Raw genomic sequence first — 24322 nt, 5'->3', positions numbered from 1 at the left:
CTGCACTGGAACCTGAACATGTGGAGGAACGTGATGTTCAGCGATGAGTCCAGATTCTGCCTACGGAAGTTGGATCGTAGGGTCAAAGTGTGGAGAAGACGGGGAGAACGCTGTGCTGATTGCTGCACCGATAGAGTAACACCTTTTTGGTGGAGGCAGTGTGATGGTGTGGGGCAGCATCTCCATCACTGGAAAAACAAGGCTTGTCTTCATTGGAGGCAATCTCAATGCAGAGAGATATCGAGATGAGATTCTGCAACCAGCGGCAATCCCATTTCTCCACAGTCTGGGTACCGAACTCCATCCTCCAAGATGACAACGCTCGCCCCCACAGAGCGGGGTTCATCAGAGACTACCTCCAGAATTTGGGAGTAGAGAGAATTGAATGGCCTGCCAACAGTCCTGACCTCAACCCAACTGAACACTTGTGGGATCAGCTTGGGCGTGCTGTTCGTGCTTGAGTGACCAACACAACCACGTTGGCTGACTTTTGACAAATCCTGCTTGAGGAGTGGAATGCCGTCCCACAGCAGAGTGACCCGGCTGGTGACCAGCATGAGGAGGAGGTGCCAGGCTGGTGGCCAGCATGAGGAGGAGTTTCTGGCTGGTGTGGCTGTGTATGGTTCTTCCACACGCTACTGAGGCTCCTGACTATTTGTTATATGAATAAACTGTAAAATTACCAATGTCTTGTTTCTTCCTTGTTACTGATAGACTTCAATTATCCAATTCACCAAACCAGGGTCAATAGCAATAGCAGAATAAGCTGTTTGGCATTGGCAGAGAAGATTTGGCAAATTTTTCATGGGCACAACCCACACCCACAGCTGAGTAGCTGTGCTGCTCATCCCACAAATGCATGTTTCTTACAAATGGGGCACCGTTTAAAAGGGAAATAAACAGGCTTTCCAACGGTATACAATTTATTGCCAAGAAGCATTGTTACAACAGAGAAATAATCTACCAAACACAAATTTCCAAACTTTTTGTATATATATGCAAACAAAAGTGAAGCTATGCTGTTAGCACCCTGTAAAACTTAAGTTCCCTCCCTTTTTATTCACTCACTTTAAGGTGTTAGTATTGAGTTGTTGATATCTGGGCACTTGGTTGGACAAAAAATGTCAACATCAAGCATCACATTGACATTTGAACCAAGAAGCTCAAATTGAAACTACTTTTCTTGCGCAAAATAAACTCTTCCTTCTCTCCATCCTCATGTAAACGTTTGATCACAGGTTTATTTCTTTCTCAGCATTTGACGTGCAACTTTGCCGCCCTGTTGGCTGTCTTCAGTGAAAACAAGGTTTTTATTTGTATTTTTACCTCACTATAAAAAGGTCAAATAAATAAAATATCTACTGGTAAGATGCAACTGCTGCAGCTGCAGAAACAACATTTAGCAGTTCAAGCAAGCTGTAAAAGCTTTCAGCATTTACACCTACATTCCCTTCAGAAAAAGCACACAAAATAATCTATGAAATAAGGGAGAACAGATATGGGAAACGGTTCAAACCTGCTGTGCCCTGTGTTGTATCTGTGTGTACAATCACTAAAGAGGGCCAAAGTCAGTTTATCAGTGAGTAAATAAGTCTGGCAGTCAAATACAGACATGCAAGCACCTTTCGTCCTGCCCTCAGTAATTCATAGGACTGTTTGACGGCCCAGTTCACAAATTTGGTTCCAGTCAGTTCAAAGACACAAAATGAGTTACAGTTTCACATTTCTGTTAGATGAACAACAATGAATAGTGTGAGGGATTGAAAGTTTGAAATTGTAATTACATTACAGTCACTCAACTGGGTAGTTTTTCCCCTAATGACCCAAATCCAATCTGTATTTTGCTCAAATTGAGGTACGTGGTCCATTTTCAGTCAGTCCAGTAATTAGCCCACCAAACAAATCTGCATCTATTACAGGAGTGCAGTTATTTTTTATCATTCAAATCTCTGACAGTTATTAAATAATCAAATTATAACATATATACATATATATATATATACAATAAATAGTGAAGAATGCCCAATGGATATATTCAAATGTCTTGTTTATTCTGAAAAATGAAAAATCCAAAGATGATGAGTTTACTGTCATAGAAAGCTGGAAAATCTATCAGTTATCAACATACCAGTTCATTTTCTCTCTGATTAATTGGTTGATCAGCTAATCATTTCAGCTCAGTATGATGGGGGTCATTAGGGGCCCAACAATAACTATATATTTTTTTTGTTGCTGTTTGGACTTCTGAGAGAGTAAATCCAGCCATGAGTGCAGGTATTTGTGTACAAGTGGATGAATGAGCTTCAGCGAGTGGAACTGCATCAGTGCCTGTTGAATGTGTGTATACAGATACACAAGTAAGCGTGTGAAACACACAATACATTGAGATAAAAGGAAGATAATTGAAATTCATTCACAGAAAGCAAGAGCTTTTACATGCACACATACATACACACAGGCTGCTGGATTGCTCATCCTTTTTTTGCACCTGCACTTTAGATCCTTTGGTTTTGTGTGCATCAACGTCCAGCAGGAGGCATCTGTAAGTGCCCTGCAGTAAATACCACTGGAATCCCACTTCTGCTGCTGGCTTGGGTCATTTCACTATAGATGTATAAGTATGCAGTCAATGATCAAAAGCTGAGGAAACCTGTCTGTATTAAATACTGTTTCTTCAGACAACTGAAGCTTTGTGTTTTGCAAACCTACCAGAAACAACCAGCATTTTAGAGTGGTTGTAGACAGATATTTATATATATATAAAAAAAGAATATTTTTTGTTTGCAAAACCAAATTAACTGGCCAGATTATTGACGAGAGTTTTAGAAAAAACATTCATGTTTCGACTCGACTTTGATGAAAAACAAACTCAAACAGATCCCATGTGAAGACACAGTCAGTGCAAACTGCAACAACAACAATAAGGTATTGGGTGTCTCTATCTGACACTCCTGGCTGGCATGAAGACAATACATCATTTTATATTAGCAAAGGGAAACAGATTTATCCTGCTAGGGCAGCCATGAAAGATTGCAGTTTTGTTCCTCTGTAAACGGAAGAGGAAAGAGTCGCATTAGGAAATCAACTTGCTGCCACTGACGCCAGATATCTCAGCATGTTCAGTCTGTCCAGACTTCATTTGAATTCAGTAGAATTTAACAACATTTTAAGTGTAAAACAAAGTAGATGAGAGAAAAAAAAGAAGTAAGCTTTACTCTCCAAACAAAGCTGGGTCAAATATCCCTGACTAAAGGTTTAAATGCACTCTCTCTCTCACTCTTACACACACATACACACACACACACACACACACACACACACACACACACACACACACACACACACACACACACACACACACACACACACACACACACACACACACACACACACACACACACCGCCTCATCCTGCTGTCTGATTGGCTGTGACATGTGATACAAGGGGGCACAGCAGACACTCCCACAGGCAGGTGAAGGAGTAGAGGATCAGGCTGCAAGGCTGGTTCCCCTTTCAGTTCTCACGGTAGCACCGGTGACAGCTGGGCAGCTCGGTAGGTTACAAAACTGCTGAGCGTTATGCCAGAACAGTGTACGAACCAGCAGACGTCACAGGAGGATGACAGGAAGTATCACAGAGGGACTGCGAAGCCTGAAGAAAGGAATTACCAGTGAGTTTGTGACTGCAAACATTGTGAAAGACAAAACTTTTCTAGATTACAAAGCAATATGCTGCATATACTAGTATTGGTTGTTGTAGAGATAATAGTGGTGCTGAAACAACCACTCAGTTAATGGAATAATTGATTTCCCAGCTTCTCAGATGTAAGAATTTGGGAATAATATAGGTGTTCGCTTAAGGACCCGAACACATCATACTGTCACTTCGTGGTGAAAAAACTTTTCCAAATGATAAAATGTCCACAGACTAATGGTGCACATGGTGAATGTGGAGTTTTTAGGACTTCTGAGGATTATTAACAGACATTCTGCATTACATAAGTTGCAGTATGTGAAATGTTGCTGTTGTTGTTGTTGTTAATGGACCTTGACCAATATTAGAGATAAAAAGTCAGGATTCTCTACCTCTGCTGCACAGATATTGATTCTTCTTTTTAAAGTGTTTGATTTGGAATGGATCAGGGCCACAGCAGATCCCTCCTGTGCTGCAAAATGAATAAATTATAGTGTCAGAAGTTTTTGAAATTTTTAGTTTTGAGGCCGTACGTGTTGCGTTCACACCAGAAAGTCAAATCAAATGTGACTTTCGCATGTGTGCTGGTTGTTCCTTGACATAGTCTGCCAGAGGGTGAAAATTTAAGTCAGTCATGGCTGAAATACATTTTTGGAGACAATGTTTCCTCGATAAGCAGCAAGTGGTGCTAAAGCTAAGCTAGAAATGTCCTGCAATGTTGTACCAAAGGTTACTTTGACTTGGTAACTTAAATCTTAAATCCTGAAACACAGTCAGTTCCCCTGCTGAGCCATCTGTAAAACTGTTGATATGTCACTTCCAACTACAAACATAGTTGTTTGCGTTTGTCTCCATTATGCATTTTTAATTCATGGAGGTGTCTTGGAAGGTGTGTGTTTGTGTTTGTGGGTGTGGAGGGAGGGAAGTAGGGGAAACAGGGAAGAAAACATGTCACATAGAAACACTTGTTTATACTTTGCATTTCTGATTCGTTCCCTTCAATCAGGGTCAGCAGAGTACTTTATATATAGCCAGCAATAGTCACTGCAAAGACTTGTCCTGAAGAAATTTTAACTCATCATTTGATAGTATTCTGATTGGCTGCAGGTGAACCTTCGGCCACACTTACAACCAATCGAACGAGGTGAACATGAATAATACAAATTTGGGCCAATAACAATCTGGGCCGTAAGTAAAGATGGATTTAAAGAAATGTAACAGTTGTTGAATGAAACATCACATACATGTTTAAAATATTATTTAGAAAAGTTCAAAACAATTATGGTAATAATAGTTATTTATAAAAAAAAAAAAAAAAAAACAGCAGTCTGCACTGATACTGCAAACTTCCTGGTCTCTATGTTCATATTATTCACGTTTAATGCAGTTATTTTGGTGACTCCAGCAGGTCAGTTAACTATTCTTTTTCTTCTTGCATAGTTCAGATGTAGAGAACGGGGTGGAGGAGCATCAGAGGAATGGAAAGACGGTCAGCGAGCCTCAGCAGGCTGCTGATCCGCCGGGCAGGACGAAACCAATTTTAGTCAGGTAAAGAACAACTGCTTTTGTTTGTTTTTTTATTCAGATATTTGTATTGTTTAGATTGTTATTGTTGTTAGATACTAATAATAATGGATGCAACTTGATGCTAATAAATGATTTTAGATTCTATTAAAGTTTTTTATCATTGAAAACCACAAGATAAACAACTTTGTTGTTCTATCCTAAGATGAATGTGCTTAAATAGTGTTATATGTGTGATATATTATTATTATCATTAAAACATCAATACAAATATATAATATGTGATCAATATACTGTGTACAGTGGGATCCAATCGTTTGTGCGCACTAATGAAAATACTTTTATTTTGCATTTGTTTTGATTTTGATACAAAATGTTTTATTACAAATCATGCAGTCTTAGAAATGTTAGTGAAAAGTAGAATTTCTGAAAAATGGGCATAATTCTGGAATATCTCGGCATCTGTTGCCTACCTTTGTTTTAATGACAGCAGCACTCGAGCTGCACAGATACAAACCAATCTGATAAACCATGTTATCCCAGCATGATCTGCAAATGTTCTGAAGAGCTTCATGTACTGCCAGCGAAGCTTGAACTTCTCAGTCTCCCCATTAAAGTTCATTGGGGGTTGAGGTCAGAGAGCCCATGACATTAGTTTTCATTGGTCATTCCTGCAAAAGCCTCGAGGTGTGTTTGGGCTCATTATCCTGTCACAGTAATTAATCCTTCTCCACAATGATAATAATCACAGGGTGCAAGCATGTCTCTGCAGAATAGAGCGCTGCTTCTCCGATTTACTGCAGACTCAAAGTCCAGAGTAGAAAAACCCCTCCAGACCTAAATATTCCCACCACCACGTCTCACTGTGCGTTTGATATACTGCGGTATATTCCTCCTGCTCCTCTCCTTCCATATGCCCTTTTATAACTGCCAGAAATCTTAAATTTGGATTCATCAGTTTACTTTTGTCCAGTCATCAGCTGTGAAATGCTGATATGTCTTCGCCCACCCTGAGTGTGTGTGGCCTTATTTTCCCCTCCTGAGAAGCATCTCTCAGTTGACGAATCTTGATGTGTTGCTCTCCGGGTGGTGTGGTCACTGTTGGCCTTGCCTGGTCGTGCTTTTGGGTAGCGCGGATCCGTTTTCATTGCCATGCGCTTCTGCAGTTATCTTTTTAATGCGATAATTAAAATACGGTTTCGACAGCAAATTTTGTAAAAACCTTTCAACTGACAAAGAATAGTTCATTCAATGACTTGAAAATGTTGCCTCTTTATTGTGTCACAAACCTTTCATGACGAGCCCGTCATCTTTGGTTGAGTCAGTGTCCAAAACCTTTGCTTGTGAGTTGAATTGGATGTAATGGGATCTGCGCTGATGGACGAGGGAAGAGTTTCTATTGGTTTGGTTTGTTTGTTGGTTGTCGCTCCTTCTGTAAACACGCAACGGGACAGCACTGCGTGTTGACCTACAAGTCAAGTGACATTATATCACTCTTTTTTTGATGAAATGTTTTTAAGTGTAGCATCGCAAGATGTTCACTATGTAATGGTTTCTATTATTAATTTTTCAAGTTGGAAAGAAGGAGAGAACTTAGACTTAGACCGAATTAAAGACCTTTCCCAATGAACTTAAGTTTTTAACCTTAAATGTCTGTGTGGTTGTGTTTTTTTAAATGCATGTAATGTGCAAAATAACCAGTCAACAACATGGTTAATCATTTCCACTTTGGATGTCATTGAGCTGCAATGGAGTAATGAATAGAGATAGGGGTCAGAGTCTAGTCACATATTCATAGATACGCATGTACTGTACATGTAAATATGCAATCCTAACCCTTTACAGGGTGGTTTCTTGGCATTCCTGCTCCGACATGGCCACAGCAGCTGATTGCTGCCATTCAAGTCAATACTTGATATTCCACCGGATGCACCGGCGGCATGTACCAGCAGCGTTAGAGAAGCAGCTTGGCTCAGTGCTAAAGATACGACATTGAGAACGCTGGTTTAATGGAAAGATTAAACTCAAGGAAGTCTGATGATTTCTACAAAGAAGTAAACATGATCAATTTCCCAAATTTTCTTCAGTTTGATTGCCGACATAGAAATAGTGCAGAATCTGAAATATGTCTTCTTCATTTTTCATGTCACAGCTTTCTGAGTTTCTAAATGTTTCTATGAAAATATTACAGATTTTCAATGTGCTCTCAGACTCTGAGAGACCACTGTATATACTATAGGTGTTATATTGATATATTTGAATGAGGCTCACAGACAGACATGCCAGGTGAATTAATACTGTTTATTTAATGCTGTGTTTGTTATGTATTAAATTAAATCTCTCTCTGTATTGCTTTTTTTTGGGCTGCAGGTCAAAGACCTTTGACCACTCACTGCTGACTCAGGTCCAGACAGACATTGACTCCAAAGTAGAGAGGAAAAAATCCCACTACAGCCAGGTGAGCTTTCATTACGTGAAAGTGATTCATACTTTATTGTATCTGTAAACGTTGAATCATGCCAACACTTGTTTTTCAGCTGAGTAATATCAGATATTATTTCTTCTGCATTGTGTTGGCAACATTATTATATCAAATAAAAAATCAGGAGAAAGAGTGTGTGGGCCATTCAGTTCTGAATGGCAGCCATCTTTGTAGTCTGAGAACAAGAAGCTTCCTCCACTTCATGACAATGATTCTACCATGCTGAACCATTGTATGACATCATATTGTAATCTGATGGATGTACACTCTGTAGAGCACTAATGAAAGTCCTATGAGGATTGTAGAGTCAGTGCTGCGTCAGCAAAACAGGAACGCTGCTGGCTATTTGGCTTTCCTGCGCGTAATTGCATTGTTGCTCCGCTTTCTCCTAAAAGACAGCCACGATGCATACATTTCAACACTGACAGTGCATGAATTTTGAGAAACGTGGGAATTAATCAGTACATACAGTGTTTGATAAGAAACGCAAACTTCAGTTAATGTGAGTAGTCGAACTTTATATTTTGCATTTACATTCATGCAGGAAATGAAAACGCAATTAAAAAGGCTCTAACTTAACCAAAACCTTAAATCTATTGATTTAAATGTTTTTTAAATTACATAAGGGACAATCAACAAGTTCCAAGACTGCTCCTGTTGCACGCCATCAGAGCACCGCACCGTGATGAGCGTGATGAGCAGGAGGAAGCTAAAACCGGCTTTAATAAGAGTTCAAAATCAGCACCTGAGTTACAAACATTTGTGAGAATGAATGAGCAGAAAGCGAACATCAAATTTTGTGTCAAACTCAAATCGGCAACAACACTCAGCTCTAAGTATTAAAAACTTAGCTGCAAGTGATGCATGAGTATCATCCTGCAGTTTATTTGTTTCTCTCGTCTGCCCTCGTTTCCTGTTGCCTTTTTGAGGCCATGCTTCTGTTTTGGTGCTGTCATCAGGTTGGAGTTTGTCAGATGCAATCAAACAAACCACACGGAGACAGAATACAGTATTCTGTGTACTTATATCTTGTATTGCCTATTATGGTTTAATGGTGCCAATCGTAATTGTGCTTCATCTTAAATTCTAATAATTCTTTGTCATGTTTATTATGATGATCGTTAGACTACTCTGGTCATCCTTCAGGCTTGGTGCCCTATGCACAGTGCATGATGTGCATTTACAGTCTGTAACGGCAGCTCTAATTATATATTTGCTTTTAACGTTATTTCTTTGCTCTTTTACTTAATAATGAATTTCAAAGGCTCCATGGATGCAATTATGCAGAATTAAGGCCAAAGAAGTCCTTAAAATGACAAACTAGGCAAATTCAATTTATGTCTAGTCTTCTTGCATTTCAAAATAAGATACAGTACATAATTATATAGCTGTAGAGTTATCAAAAACTTTTCTTAGACCTTTAGGATTGGCCTCATTTGAAACAAACAACCATTTCACATTTAAGAATACTAGGATAATAATAGGATAATTGTGAAAAGGCAAGTTGGCAACTTTTCACTTTGATTGTTGATTTGTTTTATTACCTATTTATTGACCATTTAATTTATTAGTTTTCCATTGATATCTTTGACTATTTTGGTTTTGGTTTTAGGAGAAACGTCAGTGTGATTTTATGTATGAAAATGCACAAAAATTACAATTAAAGGAAATCTGATGGCTAAAACCTCATCTGCCAAGTTTCTGCAGCTCCTAGCAAATGCAAAATATTGGCATGGCAGTTTAGCGCATGTGTGCACTTCGCATTTTCTATTGCATATGCAAGCATCACTCAGCGTTATGCATCGATATGTGTGTTTTGTTTCAGCTTTCGAAGAGCAACTGCCAGTACCATAAAATATTTAAGGAGATCAGCAAAGAGGAACAGCTCAGACAGAGTAAGTCTTTAATCATCACAACTATCTGCTTCACCGTAAATACTGTATGAGGGATTAGATAATAGTTGAACATTTGATACCTGTGAGCTGTTTGTTCCTCCTGATAATGATTAAATGCTTATAACAGAATCATACAGCTAAATCGATAATTAGTAATATATATATATATATAATGCTGTCAATTCTGATCTTTATTTAAGAAAGAAAAAGTAGATTTGATAGATCTCTCGTGTTTTTTTTGGGACCCAATGAAGATGTTTGAAGATTCCTCTCAGTAACCTGATGTCATTCACCTGTTTGTCAGGCTATACGTGTGCGCTGCAGAAAGACATGCTCTACCAGGGACGGATGTTTGTCTCCGATCACTGGATCTGCTTCCACTCCAAGGTGTTTGGCAAAGATACCAAGGTACTGACCACAGGGACGCAGTTTATTGTTGCTGCAAAGGAGTGGGAGTTTTCAGTTTAAAGGATCTAAAGGAGTAGCTTCACGGAAAACATGAATGTTTTTACTGTGGTGCAGGAAAAAGTTGACAGGGAAATATTTTTTATTGACATGTGCACGGTAAATGACTTATTTCACACTTAAAAACAATTTAACTGAGAAGAGAGAGGAATTCTATGAGGTGCAATAAGGTCAAGACATTTCTTAATTTTATTTTATTTTATTTTATTTAACTCGTGTGCATTCCTGAGATGCTGTTGCTTTTGTTGAATCAGTCTGGCCAATCTTTTCTGACCTCAGCCATCGAGTTATTTTTGCTAAGCAAAAAATTACTCACTGGATTTAAAACATTTTTACATTTTCCGACCAATCTCTGTTAATCCTGTGTGTGTGAAAATCTCAGCGGTCCCTTAAATCTCTTCTCTCTTCTTACTCATACCTATTACTGGTTTGAACTTCAGTACATCCTCTTGACCATGTTTACACCTAAATGCTTTTCTGCAACATGATGTAATTATTAGATATTTTCTTCAATGAGCAGTTGAGTGGGTGTACTTACTGAAATGAGAGTGAATTGGACTTGTTGTTAAAAAAAAAAAAAAAAGCCCAGTAGAGACATTTACTTCTATGCCACTTGCCCTTTTTGTCTTATTTCATTTTTGTACACATATCTCTGACCTCTGAAGGAAACTATTCTTAAATATCTTAGGTGTGCAATACAAAGTCACATAACACAGTTATGTAGGTCAGATATGCAACACCTCTTAATACATTTACAACTTCTACTGTATATCAGCAACCATAAAAATAGTGTGACCACTATTTCCCAAAGGATGAGTCACTCTGATCGAACGATGAGTAAACTTGTTCCTGCATGATGGAGCTGTTGTGTAAAGTGGTGTTTGTCCCTCCCAGATCGCCATCCCAGTGGTGTCCGTCACTAACATCAAGAAGACCAAAACCGCCATCCTGGTGCCAAATGCTCTGGTGATTGCCACCGCAAATGACAGGGTGAGAGAAAACCCTTCTGACAGGGAACATGACATTATTCAGAAAGAATTCCTTCTTTTTTATTGGATCACACTAAAAATACCTCTTTGTATTTTGTTGTTGCAGTATGTGTTCGTTTCCTTCCTGTCCAGAGACAACACCTACAAGTTCCTGATGTCGGTGTGTCTTCACCTCGAGGTAAGATGTTCTCCCCCACACACAGCCGTATCTATTTCCTTTGTCACTGTTAGGTAGAAAAGCCGTGGACTGAATTTCTAAAGATGTTTTTACAGATCACGGGATACGATTCTTTAACCTTTTATTATAACAAACCTTGTAAAAACACAAGCAAATGAAGCCTGACATACAATGACGTAGTTAAAATTATAGCTGGTTCTTTTAGTTCATAAAAAAATGACCGTTTTTTTTCCTCCTTAATTTTTTTCTCTGCTCTTAGAGTTGTAGATGTGCTTTTGGGTTACAAACTAATACGGTTAATAAATGACATATAACTACATCATTCAGTGAGATATCAGAAGCAATAACTTCTCTATTAAAATGATCTCTGTCTCTGCTTTTAGGAATACACAGAATAACAACTTACTCTAATTGAAAATATTTACTAACCTACAATCTACTCACAGGATGAATTAAATATCTGATAACATAACGTGGTCAATGTGGACAAGAAATTAACTTTAATGAATTTTAGTAATGGTGGAAGAGAAAATATAATTTACTGTGAAACTGTATGAATAATAAACCGCAATAATATCCACGATTAAGTTTAAAGATAAAGTTGACATTCATCTGTGTTATGAGCACGTTATGTAGATGGTTTTGTTTATTCTGTGATGGTTTCAGTCATTTCTGTGGCCGATTTGATAAAAACCAACAGTAGTGGAGATTTGTTGAAGCTGGAAACTTTTCCACAGAGGACTAATGGCGGTGTCTCCTCCAGGCATTGTTTTGTGATAAAGGGTAAATGTAATGTAATATGGTGCCTGTTTTATCTCCGAGTTTTACAAAGCGCTTCATACTCACACACACCAGGCAACATACAGAGGCGTAAGATGGCAGAGATAGGCCCAAAATATCAGTGCATTCTGGTGCGTGGACATCTGGAACAGACATCCACGCACAACCACTCCAGATAATTTGATAGTAGACAACTCAACCTCACCACTGAGAGGCACACAATGAAACTCCCACCCTGTAAACCAGCCTCTGTCCGTGATGCTGATCATTATGCTGTTCATAAGTTTGAAGAAGCTGTTACAGGCCGGAAGTCACAAAATCTTTAAAACAAAGTCTTTAAAGCGGAACTGTAAAAAATAAATAAAATTGCAAATGATCACCAAAATCAAGACACTTCTTCTGATTCATTGTGTTCACTAGTGAACAAAAAAAAGTAAAAATCACACTTTTAGACCCAAAGAAAGTCATTCCGAACATGTTGTGAGAAGAATAAAGGAAAAGAGCGTACAAAAGAGGTAAAGCAGATTTTTGGCAATGTAGAATTCTCCTTCCTTTAATCCCTCGGAGAATAAATTAATTTCTTTATAAAAGTTAAAGTTTTTAACTCGGAGTTTTTATTCATTCATCTTTCACCAGGAAACATGAAAACCTTAAAACAATATATGAACTAATATGAACTACCGTTGATAGGCAGGTTAATAAAAGAGCACAGAAAACCACACACAAAGAGATGAACCACACACGGGAATATCATATATTGCAGTGCGTCATTCAAACCCTACACCATAGTACAAACAGATTGTATTCGTTTGTGTGTTATATGTGTATGTACAGGAGAAGAGTCCCTGCAGCAGCCCCATCCCTTCCTCAGCTGCAAACAGCTGCAGAGATCAGAGGTTGCCGGTACCACCCCGCTTTCCTCTGGTGGGTCAAACACACCAAAATCATGGACACCAACACCAGAACAGAGTGAGGCACAAGTCACAACGTGATGCTTTTGGTACTGTAGATCTGATAGTTTGTGTGACTTTGTTGTGTTACTTAGTACATGTAAAAAAAATATCGCATGACCAATTAGGGAAGTTAAGTCAAAGATAGAAAGTAATACAGAGGAAGGCCCGTGGTTTCATATTTTTTATTTTTGCTCCACTTCGAGCTTACATAAGAATTATCAATGACTTACACTCATGGGAGCTGTTATTTACTTTATTAACAGGGAGAGTTATTCTAAAATATATACAAAACCTTCAAAAAAGCTCATACAGAAGCTAGCTGGCAGATGGGTAATAATAGATTCAAAAAAACTAACTGCAAACTATTCACATAGACCATATCATGACGTTTTTGTTTATAATCCATGAAGTCTTTATAATTGCAATGATAACTAGTGAAGCAAATTAACCGGCTCTTCAATTCAACAGCTCCTCTGTGAATTCTGCTTTTACGTGAACATTTTCAGTTTTTGTTGACATTGTCAGAAACGTCTTGCTTCTCATTGGTCACCACTTTTTTTTCTCTAAATGAGGAAATAACGTGTTCACAGTTCTTTTGATCTGGTTGACATTCATTTACACTTTTGAGCTTAATGCTGCCAAAAGTTGGCATCATAGAAGAGAGCCAATAAAAACAAATGTGAATGGTCACAGTTGTCAGATTGACATTTAGGGTGTATTGATTGATTCATAACATCAACTCTTTGATCTGCTACCATTTGCCCTGTTAAAGTTTCTGCATTATTACACGTCAATACAAACTCAATACTTCCTGTGTCCATTTCAAATTGAAAGCCCTGCAGCATTTCAATGGAAGGAAACCCTTCTTAAAAATAAACTGTGAAACGTGCGGGTTGTGACTGAAGTCAGACAATCACTCCTTCGATAAGTCTTTCAGACCGACGTTAAAAATTGCGTATTCATATTGTTAGTAGCTCTCTGCTCCCCTCCACCTTAGTTGGTATTGACAAGAGCGACGTTTAAGCTGCACAGAGCAGATCAGTCAGGCAAGACGTTGGCGCAGGGATGGCCTAGAGCCAAGTCCTGATCACTTCACAACGTACTGCATATAAAGAAAATAAACAGCAGAATTGACCCTTTACTCGTCATTTCTCTGTTGCACAAAGCGTTTTATAACTAATCCTTTTTTTTTTAAATCACAGCTGACTTTTAGAATTGTATGTAGAATTTTAGAAGTAGCGTGCAAGCCAAAAAAAGTTTGGGCACCCCTGACACAGAGCATCCGGTCAGTTTTCAAAAGGAAAACACTCTGTACCGACTCGTATATCATATCCTAAGATTGTACACCCATTTCTGCCAATGTCAACAAAACTCAACATGCATATGCTCGGATAACATTTGATTTCTCAGCTGTTCTTGAATCGAACCCAATGTATTTCTGAACACCTGTGTGTGTTGGTAACGCTCTCATGTCGCTCACTTGTCTGACAGAATCACCGTAGGTTCAAATCCTGTGACATGATGAAGTGTTCTTAGCTGCGTGCGTGTGTTTATTCATTGATTTGATTTTTTTCAAAAAATTATTTTGATCTATCTTATTTTATTGTATTTGTAATGTTTTCTTATTGTCTGCACCTTTTTATTTTTTCCTATCTGTGTTTCTATACTGCTGTGACAACTAAATGTACCCCGTGTGGAATTAATAAAGTCTCGTCAGTCTATCTATCTAGTTTATATTAATAGGAGCAGTTTAGAGTCGTCACAGAACCGGTGACTTGGTACCTTCGACGTATTCACAGCATCATAGATTCTACCACAGATGCCGTGTAAGCAGTAACCATGCAGCCACAGCTTCAGCCAGAGGCTGTATACGGTTGTGCCTTTGCTTTTCTTATGCATTACAGAGAATGCAAAAATATTGCGAGGTAAAGCAAAACTTAACGTAAGAGAATGCAATAGTATGTTAAGAAGCAAGTGGGACTCGACACCCTCCAGATAGTCATGGAAGAAGAGTCAAATTTCTGTCATTTTGTAACCTGTTAACAGCAAACGAATTTGCATGTCTGAATTTCTGCAGAGTCACCTGGATGGAGCAGTGAGACAGAGGAGGCAGGAGATGGAGGAGAGCAGCAGCTCCGACTCCCAGGTCCCAGACTACGAGAAGATAGCAGGTATCTCCGACCGACCAATAAGAAGCAGCATAGCAGTCACATGCTGGAGACGATCATCTGACTGTCAAAGCTTTTAGTCGATTCAGTTCAATTTTATTCATATCGGGCTCGACGTTAGCCATCTCAGGGACCTTTTCATAGTGGAGTCAAGACCGTGCAGTAGTTTTTCCCGCTTGAGCAAGCACTTGTCAAAAGTGGGGAGGAAAAACTCCCTTTTAACAGGAAGAAGCTTCCGACAGAACCAGACTCAGGGGTTAAAGACCGTTTGCCTCGACAATGAACAATAGCAGGTCGGTGGCGCCAATATTGTGAGAAACCTGCGTTCCTGAGAAACAGGCAGCCCTGGAGCCAGAGATACATGACAGAAAGTACAGAGAGAGAAAGGACGAAGAGTGAAACGCATATTCCATGGGAAAGACACAAAGTTAATGAAATTGAATAGCAGCATGTAAAGATATCAAGAGAGAGAGACCAAGATGATCCCAGACTTTGCTACGCTCCCAAAAGACAAACTCATTCAAACCCTGCCAGGAGAAGATAGCTTTCCAATAGAAGTGGCAGGAGAATCTGTGCACGTCACAAAGTGAGACATATTTCAATGTCAGAGTTTTGTTCGTTCCTTCCTTTTTTTCCTTCTCCTTTATTTCATCACTTTAACATTTGTATTCCATCATACATACTTGTAGAAGAATTTGTCTTTGACAACGTGTAATACAAAATGTCATGCTATACAGCAAACTGAATGGAATTGAATTGAATTGAATTGTATTGAGAGAGGATAGGTGCTCGGTGCACAATAGGCAGTGCCCCAGCAAATGAGACCTATTGCAAATATAAAAAAAAAAAAATGCAACCGCCTAACATTTAAGTGCAGAAACAGCCGTGACCTCGGTTACTTTATATACTACTTTAATTTTCCTTCCATATTATTTTCTTGGTCAGGTTTCTTCCTACACCTACAATGATTTCCTCCTTCTGTCACACATTCGTGATGCCCCCGGTTAAAAACTTCTCTTTTTAAAAATATATTCAAGGCATTGAACATTATTCATTACTCCTCTAAATCTCTGAACATAAAAGAAGAGAAGAGGGATATAAAATAAGACTTGTCTTTAACAACACGGAGACAATGAAGTTAGTTCATTAGCAGCCCCTTGGACTGTAGTTCCTTCTAGGCCCCATAAAAAACTGAGGATCACGTATACTGTAGATGGTAATACCAAGACAATGCCTGTGTGTTTCTCAAGGAAACTTTAGCAGATGAAACACCTGTTTTTAGGCAGCGGGTTGTCCAGTTTAAAAAAATCTGTTCACCTTTTGACCTCAGCAGAGTTCCCCACTCCTCCTTTCCTGGACGTGTTGAAGCACACAGACAGCGCAGCACCTCTTGAACATCCAGACCACCAGCACAAAGTGAAGAACCAGCAGAGCTCGGACAAAAAGCAGCTCGGCACGCACCATGCTGGTAGGAAGATTCTTTAGTCGGGTAGTGTGAAGGTTGTGTGGAGCAACACTTTGAGGTTTTGTTTAAATCTATCCTCCAACCACATATAGCTGTAATGTCTTACACTGTTTTTGTCCACCATTAATTCCATATTTCCTGACCTTAAAGCCCAGTTAACAAGCTGAATTTGCAGTTCTTTAAATCTGGTGTGTTCCCACTGATAGGTTTATTGTGGTTCTATTGGTCATGCTAACTTTACACCCTCCTCCTGCATTGCAGGAAAACAAGGAGTTGCACAAAACCGCGTAAATGAGTTTTAAAAGCATCATCTCACTGCAGCTTTCCAAAAAACCTGATTATTACCTGAATCTCTGAAAACATTTGTTTTCAAATCTCAAACTAAACAAAGGAATTTGCTGCCTGGAACGGACATTTTGTTTCCTGTGTTAGATACTTGCTGGCTTACCCAATCGATCTGCATATTCGTGCAGATGCTGCTTTGTTTACAATAGACAAATTTATGGGAACTATACCAGGTTAAAATAAACCAGATTAATCACTTCTCACTGTTGTTATTTGAATGACCCAGTTTTCATACATTGTACTTTCACAAATCAGTAAAGTTGTGTCTTCCCATCTTTTTAAAATCATGTCATTCCATTATATATTATTATACACACACACACATCAACCACATACCAATGGTTGGGGGGCATTGTGTTGTTGCAAAATGAAAAAAAATTGAACAAACAGCTAACATGAATGTGAAATATTTTACACATATGAGCCAATAATATCAGGTTGCATATTCTCAGTTACACAGAGATAATGAACCAAACAGATTTGGAGATCTGTGGCATTGCTGTGATTTAAAAATAGTTTTTAATGGTAGTTTTGGATGGTTACTGTTTTTTTTTCCAGTTTGACACACATTTAAAACTTAATGTAAAATTGCAGTCAATGTAAATAATAGATACAGAAAATCCTACATTAGTCCAAGACTGACCTTTGAATGAAATATATTTTTTTCCTGTTTCCTGGGCTCAGAGGTGGTGATTGACAGCAGGACCCTGAAACCAGTTTCTCTCAACACGCTGCTGTTTGTCTACCTGTTTCTGTAAGTTCACAACTAATCGTTCATCGCTTTTCTTCTTTTTAAAATTAAGTAATTCACTAATTTATTGGATTCTTCTATGACTTATTTTGGAGTCAGATATTAAGCTGAGTCAAACAGTAATTTGGTCTATAAGTTCATCGGCCCCATTTAGTCATCCATTCAATCTTATATTCATTCATTGGTTTTGTATGCTGAGACATGTATTTTGTTTTTATCATGACTTTGTGTTTGCGTAAACCATAAATTCAAAACATCACTCATTTATTTATTGAGTAAGAATTGTTCAAATTTAGTCCATGCCGATTCACTAAAATTCAGGGTTTTTTTTTAGTTTTTTTTTTTAATGTAACTAACACGCCCTTCTTTCATTAATTTACTTAAATAATTTTCTCGCTTCTCCCACTTAAGATTTTTGCATCATTTCATTCATACTAAAATCTAACCATCTTTTGCTCCTAATTTGCATTGTGTGTGTTTTTCCACAGGGTGTGCATCCTGGTCTTTTCTTCCTGTTACCTGGCATTTAAAATCATCTCGCTGGAGCAGAGACTGACGACGCTCGGCTCCATTAGCGAGTTCACCCACCAGGAGTGAGTTGATAAACTGTCAGAGATGCTAAACTGGACCAAAAAATCCTGTAAAATGGAAAAAAGAACTTGAAAAACCTTCTGACTTTGATGTTAGTTGCATGTGTTTGTACTTTTTGAAATATTATGTAGCTGAAAAACACAAACGACAGAATGTGAATGTTCCTACCCCACGGCTTCAGACCATGTCTACACTAATAAAACAACTGTGCAAAAGTACATCGCAAAATAATATGAGAAATGTGCAGAGGTGAATTTCCCAGAAGCCAAAAATGTTGGATGCACTTGCAGGTTGAGCTAGCGGGCTGAAGGTCCATTCACACACACTTCAATACTTTCACAAAAATCCTACTAGACTCATTTAAAACACAAGAAGTGAGCCACAGTACACACTATTGAAAAAGAAAAAGAAAACAAAAACTCCCCAAGGGAAGGTTCCCATGATGCTTTTGTTATTTGTGATATTATACATCATTGGGAGTTCTCATCTGGACCACAGTCACTTAGATACCACTATATATAAATCTGACTGCAAAGTACAAGATTTGGCTCTCTAAATGAATGTTTACTGATACATCTGAATCTTTTTCTGAGAATATGTAATGTATAGTATGTATGTCCTCTATTGTGTGGTTTACCCAGAAACAACTTCCTGAGCAGGACTGATGACGTGAACACGGAATTTTTCTCTGAACTGCTGACCATCAACCTGATGAAGCTGGAGAAGGTCGGTCTGTTTTTCTGTCTGTCTCTTGCAGGTTGAGTGCCAGTTAATTAGTTATAATCTGCATTAAAACACCCCTAAATTCCAGAACTTCTTGTTGTTTCACAGGTGATGTTTTTAAGCATCTACAGGTTTGGAAATTTGGGGATAAAATCAAAAAGTGAGTTAAAAATCCAGAAACTAGTTACTCAACTTTATTCATTGGGTACAACCAAAGAACTGCTGGGTGGTCTGGATCACAGTCACAATGTGTTTTGTTTATGATTATATTTACCTATGATAAAAGTATAAATATAACACTTCATTTCTGATGGTTAATGATCAAAACTGCAAAAAAGTCACCTTTTGTCTCACAAATGTAACTCAAGGAAGTCAACTCTTCCTTGTTAAAAGCTGGGTAAAGTTATTCTCGGGGGGTTTTCTGCCACTAACGGCTCTCATCGGTACACAAAACTACGCAGCATTAAAGCTTCAGGACCGGAACAAGTTTCCTGAGAGTTAAGTGTAACCAGAAGCTTCTTTCCATTAATTAAACATTTATAGTCATCGATCTGTTCATAGAGGAGCGCAGACGTCATCAGTAAGAAGAGCTCATTTCTCATCCATCAGTCTGCACTCTGTTTACGGATTTACATTAACATTTCAGGCTGACATTTGTTTCCTCACAAACAAACTGCTGCAGCTGACAGACACACACTTTTTCTAGACTGAAAACAAAGCACAGCCTCCTGGAAAAACTTAAATAGATTGTCATTGCTTAGTCCACCTCGATCCCGAGTGCATATTGATTCGTGTTAATTGAAAAAATATCCAAGAGTTTAGTGTCCCCAAATATTTGATTACTCACAAGTGACCAGTGCAATAAATTCCAGTAACCATGCTCATTTGATCACCTGACTGACATTAACCTTTAAAGATCATTCTGGTTTATTTCATATTCCATATTAATGTATTTATTGAGGGTCTATTGGTTGTACTAACTTTGCACTCTCCACCTCCATTGTAGAAATTTTGGGAAATGAGTCACACAAAACAGGATGAATTGGGACAAAAATGCAAAAGACTCCCTGTAGCTTTCCAAAAATGTGATTTTTAAATCAATCATTTCAGATGTTTGTCGTGACGGATAAGTGGCCGCTAAGGGCCATTTTGATAACTGAATTAATGATTTCTATCCAGGGGTACTGGACATGTCTGACCTTAATCACCCTGCACATCAATCTGTGCACGCCAGTTTGTTTACATGTGTGACTCCGTGGACACTCAGCTGCTAAACACAATAGTGTATTACTGTCTGAGGTCATTAGTTTGATTGTGATAACCCTCTGAGCAGACCTATCACTGCAGGTGTCTGGTGGGCGGAGTCGGGCCGTCAATCCCGGACGAGCCCCCAGTTGTCAGAACCCGGCTCCAGGCGAGACAAAACAGGGGAGATCACGCATGAGTTGTGACTAAAATTAGTTTATTGTAACAAAACTTAAAGCGAAATAAACCTAAGTGAAAATTAAACCAAACCAAACTGGGTGGAAGCCAAAGGGGGAGAGAGGAATTGGCTGACTGCCACCACCTTATATAGTGGCACCAGACCAGGTGAGCTCAATCTACATGAAGGCCCAACTTCACCCACCAGACTCCTGCAGGGATAGGTCTGCTCAGAGGGTTGTCACAGTCACGGTCAGCCATATTTGTTCAAACCACTTCAAACTTACCTTTTCAATAAAGTAAAAAATTTAGAGATGAAATTACTCTTAACAATCCCTGTACGATGCCGTCACCTGCTCTGCATGCATGTGCCTCTACTGTACAAGGGTGGATCAATAAATTCCATGAGTGCTTCCGTTGCGTGTATTTGATGCACAGCACTGTGACGTGCACTGAGCAAGAGAAAGATATGATGTGAATGAGTACGTGCTACAAATTCAGGCGCATAAAACATTCCCGATGCACCCAGACCACTGCTCTCAGAAGCATGTGTAACTCAGGTGCTGATTTTGATCAAGCGACCTCCCTCCCTCTTTCTCTGTGCACATCACGGTGCTGCAGTACACAGGAACAGTCTCAGAACTTCTTGATCTACTCTTGTAATTGCTGTAATTGTAAAGTCTACTGGGACCATGTAGCATACATTGTGATTTTACACATGAAATACATTAAAAAAGATTTAGACCTGCTGAATGATCAGCACTCAATAAGTAAGTGTGTGTGTGCTGGATTTCTTGATTGCTACAACCTCCTTAGCACGAACACATGACATGTCAGTAATAAACTGCAACTTACAACTTACAAGACTTACAACTGCAAGGCTGTTTTTCTAGTCTCTTTTTGATTGTTGTATATTGTCCAGCCAAACACAATTAACAAACTACCCATTTTTTTTGTATGCATGTGTAGAATGTAGTTTGAGTCTGCAGCTGTACATGAACTGGCCCTAACATGATACCTGACCGAGAGAAGCCGGACTTCTCTGGAAATGTTTTATGTATAGGTTACAGTCGTGTCCATACTAAACAACAGAAACACCATTATCACATTTTATATTTATGTTAATTTGGGCAACCTGACATTAAATATTTACACACCATCTGTTCCTCCAGGTGCAGAAGAACCTGCAGAGATTGCTGGAAGAAGCTGCCTGAATGTCCTGGAAACCCATATATCAAGATAAATCTGTATACACTTGCTTTAAGTATACTGTAAATATAGAGTAGTTATAGGGTACTGTAAATAAGGTAGTTACGAACTGAGAATACTGACATGTCCTCTGCCCTACAAAGCTGAAACACAGTAACACACACACAGTAGTATGTATTTGGTCAACATTTAGTTAAGACCTGCAATTTTTATCTTTGAAAACTTTTATCAATTTTTTATTTTTTTTATCACTTTTATCTAACCTTTAAACATTTTTTAACAGAACTTTTGAATTATTTTACCAACAAGAAAATGGTAAAAACCATACTACAAAGGCTGTTTTGCAGCTACTTCAGGCTCATCTGAGTGCAGTCACAACTATCATGAAGTGTAGTTAATAGTCAATACTACAACATCTCATCTTCAACATCTGGAGTAGCTAACTCTTAATCATAATGCAGAAAAAATAATGTAGCCCCGCTAAAAGCCAACTATCCCAGCTGAGATGTTTTTAGATTGTCTAAACATAGATTGCAGTCTCATTTTTACTTTTCAATAATATGAAACTGAAAAGTCAGTAAATTTGGTTTAACAGCTCAGCCTCTCAAATATTAGCTTATAGCTTTCAAATTTGTCTCTAATATTTACTGTTTCTGTAGTTACAGCTGTGTGTCTTTGTAGGGCAGCATGAACGTGAGGATCCACAAAAACTCAATCTGGTTTAAAAGTAAATTAATACCAGGCTAAAAACTACCCTCACTTGTATTGCAGTATCCCTGCAGAGGCCGTCGCTATAGCTCCCTGTGGGTAGGTACAATTAAATGTACAACACTGTACTGTCTCTATTTCTTTACTGTCAAATGTATATGAAAGTGAAAAACTAGATTGTAATATGAGTGTTATATAAGCTATATCTCTGTCTATTCCAATAATCTTTGTTAAGTGTTATAAAAGCGATTATACGCTACGTTATGCCCATATTCATGACCAGTGAAAAATATTCAAATCGATGTTGGATTCTGTGAAACGTCTTCATTTCTTTACATTCAACAAGATAGCAGTCAACTCCTTATTTGTCAGAACATTCTGAAAATAAAATCTAAAAGTATGAAACTAAATATAGTGAACGCACAAAGGCATCAAGTTTACGAAATCTTGTCAGTGTTCCTGACTGACCTTTATTAAGATTTTACGTAATATGTGTGTACTGTATTTATCATCTGATTGTAGCATATTTGAAGTTATTTTAATGGAAGACATTTTCATTTGTAAATGTCCCTGTAGTCCGTACTGTCGTTCATCATCGTGTTTTTCTTTAAATGACCGCTGAATGGTGCCAAAAGAAAGATTTCAAATCCTGATTGTGGCTTTAAAACCCCACAATCTTTGTGTTATATTAATTATGTGCATCTATGTGGTTGTAACTGTGTGTGTACACATCATTATACTGATTTTGGTTGTTGACTTTATTTCATTCAATAGACTGTTACAGAGAATAGAATTACTGTTATTCTGTAAATATATATATATATATATATATTTACAGAATATATATATATATTTACAGAATAACAGTAATATATATAAAAAGTGCAGATCAATTCATGTGATTTTATTGTGGGAAATTAAATTCTATTTTGATATTAAGTTATTTTTGTTGCTGTAATGTTTGTTTGCATTTTTTTTCTCTCAGTTATAGTGTCACTTGTCAGATTTCGTTAAATTAACAGTTGTTTTAAAAGGTTTCCAGTTTGGTTCTGTGATGTACAAGCATACATTCAGCTCCCTGTTTCTCCAGTTCATGAAAACCCAAAAATACATTTCTGTGAAGGGAACATAATTGAACTGATGTATACTTTATTTTAACATAATGAGGACATTTTGTTTGTAAATTATTTGGCAAGTCGTAAAATGCTGATGTTTAACAAATCAGTAAAATATTCACTGACGGTAAATTTTTTTAGATAGAATATCTATAGAGTATATCTTTCAGTACAATATTCTCTTCTTGTCACTCCTACATTATTCAACTTTTTAATGGTTATGCTTTGGCACCTAGTTCTTGGTCAGGGTTAAGGAAAGAATGTGTTCTGGTTTAACACAGAAAAACTCATTTATTTTCCAGTTAAATTGTTGGTGAAGAACCTGGGATCAACAGGTGTTTCATCCATATTTATATAAATCAGTCAATTATCTGACATGGTGGTATATAATATGAAAGGGCCTTAAGTGCAAACAAACATATGCGTTACATCAGTCTGCAAGTTGTTGAATGATATGAATCACATGGATATTTCCCTTCGTACCAAATCTCATATGACGCTACAATAATTTTAGTTTAACTGCTTATTTTCCTCAAAACTGTTATATTAAGACTGCCTCAGTTATGCTCAGTGCAATGCTGCTGGGACATTGGGTCTGAACTGGACCTCAGTAAACCTTCATACTTAATTTTGTCCACACAGTCGGTGATCAAAGTGTTTATTTTGCATTATAAAATGCTTTAGATATGCTGTGGTGTAAACAGAAAATCCCTGAAGAAAGTCACTTGCCTGTTGCTGCTTGAGTATTTACATCAAATGTTTAGATCACCTTCTCCATCACCGATAGAAGTTATAGTTTTAATAACAGCCATGTCTGAAATAAAACTTCAGTTTGAGAAATTCACTCCCAAAGTCTCTTCTTGTAA

At 38.0% G+C, this 24322-nt stretch overlaps 1 protein-coding gene across 2 annotated transcripts; it reads left to right on the top strand.

Moving 5' to 3' along the window:
- Nucleotides 1-3559: 3559 nt before the first annotated feature.
- Nucleotides 3560-24294, top strand: LOC138625188 (GRAM domain-containing protein 2B). Of its 2 annotated transcripts, none has more exons than XM_069705943.1 (14): nt 3560-3670; nt 5134-5241; nt 7588-7675; nt 9525-9594; nt 9899-10002; nt 10954-11049; nt 11155-11226; nt 12841-12986; nt 15039-15130; nt 16461-16595; nt 17622-17691; nt 18177-18281; nt 18921-19005; nt 21597-24294. In XM_069705943.1, exons 1-14 carry the CDS (start codon nt 3579-3581, stop codon nt 21636-21638), a joined length of 1305 nt encoding a protein of 434 aa, XP_069562044.1. In that variant the 5' UTR covers nt 3560-3578; the 3' UTR covers nt 21639-24294. The 2 variants fall into 2 exon arrangements, with proteins under 2 accessions (XP_069562044.1, XP_069562043.1); XM_069705942.1 differs by having other exon boundaries at nt 16458-16595.
- Nucleotides 24295-24322: the final 28 nt, after the last annotated feature.

The sequence above is a fragment of the Brachyistius frenatus genome, unplaced genomic scaffold (genome assembly GCF_029030835.1).
Source record: "Brachyistius frenatus isolate BFR_SWC_R1_liver_20210118 unplaced genomic scaffold, ASM2903083v1 Contig_60, whole genome shotgun sequence".
In the NCBI taxonomy this organism is placed as follows: Eukaryota; Metazoa; Chordata; class Actinopteri; family Embiotocidae; genus Brachyistius; species Brachyistius frenatus.
The sequence above is the reverse complement of the archived record's forward strand: the minus strand, read 5'-3'. Positions and strand labels throughout refer to the sequence as shown.

Excerpts from the sequence above, each read along its gene's own strand:
- LOC138625188 (XM_069705942.1), top strand. The coding sequence starts at position 3,579 with ATGCCAGAACAGTGTACGAACCAGCAGACGTCACAGGAGGATGACAGG. Across the intron at positions 11,050-11,154 it reads TTGCCACCGCAAATGACAGG|TATGTGTTCGTTTCCTTCCT; the intron begins GTGAGAGAAAAC and ends TTGTTGTTGCAG. Across the intron at positions 12,987-15,038 it reads CAGAACAGAGTGAGGCACAA|TCACCTGGATGGAGCAGTGA; the intron begins GTCACAACGTGA and ends ATTTCTGCAGAG.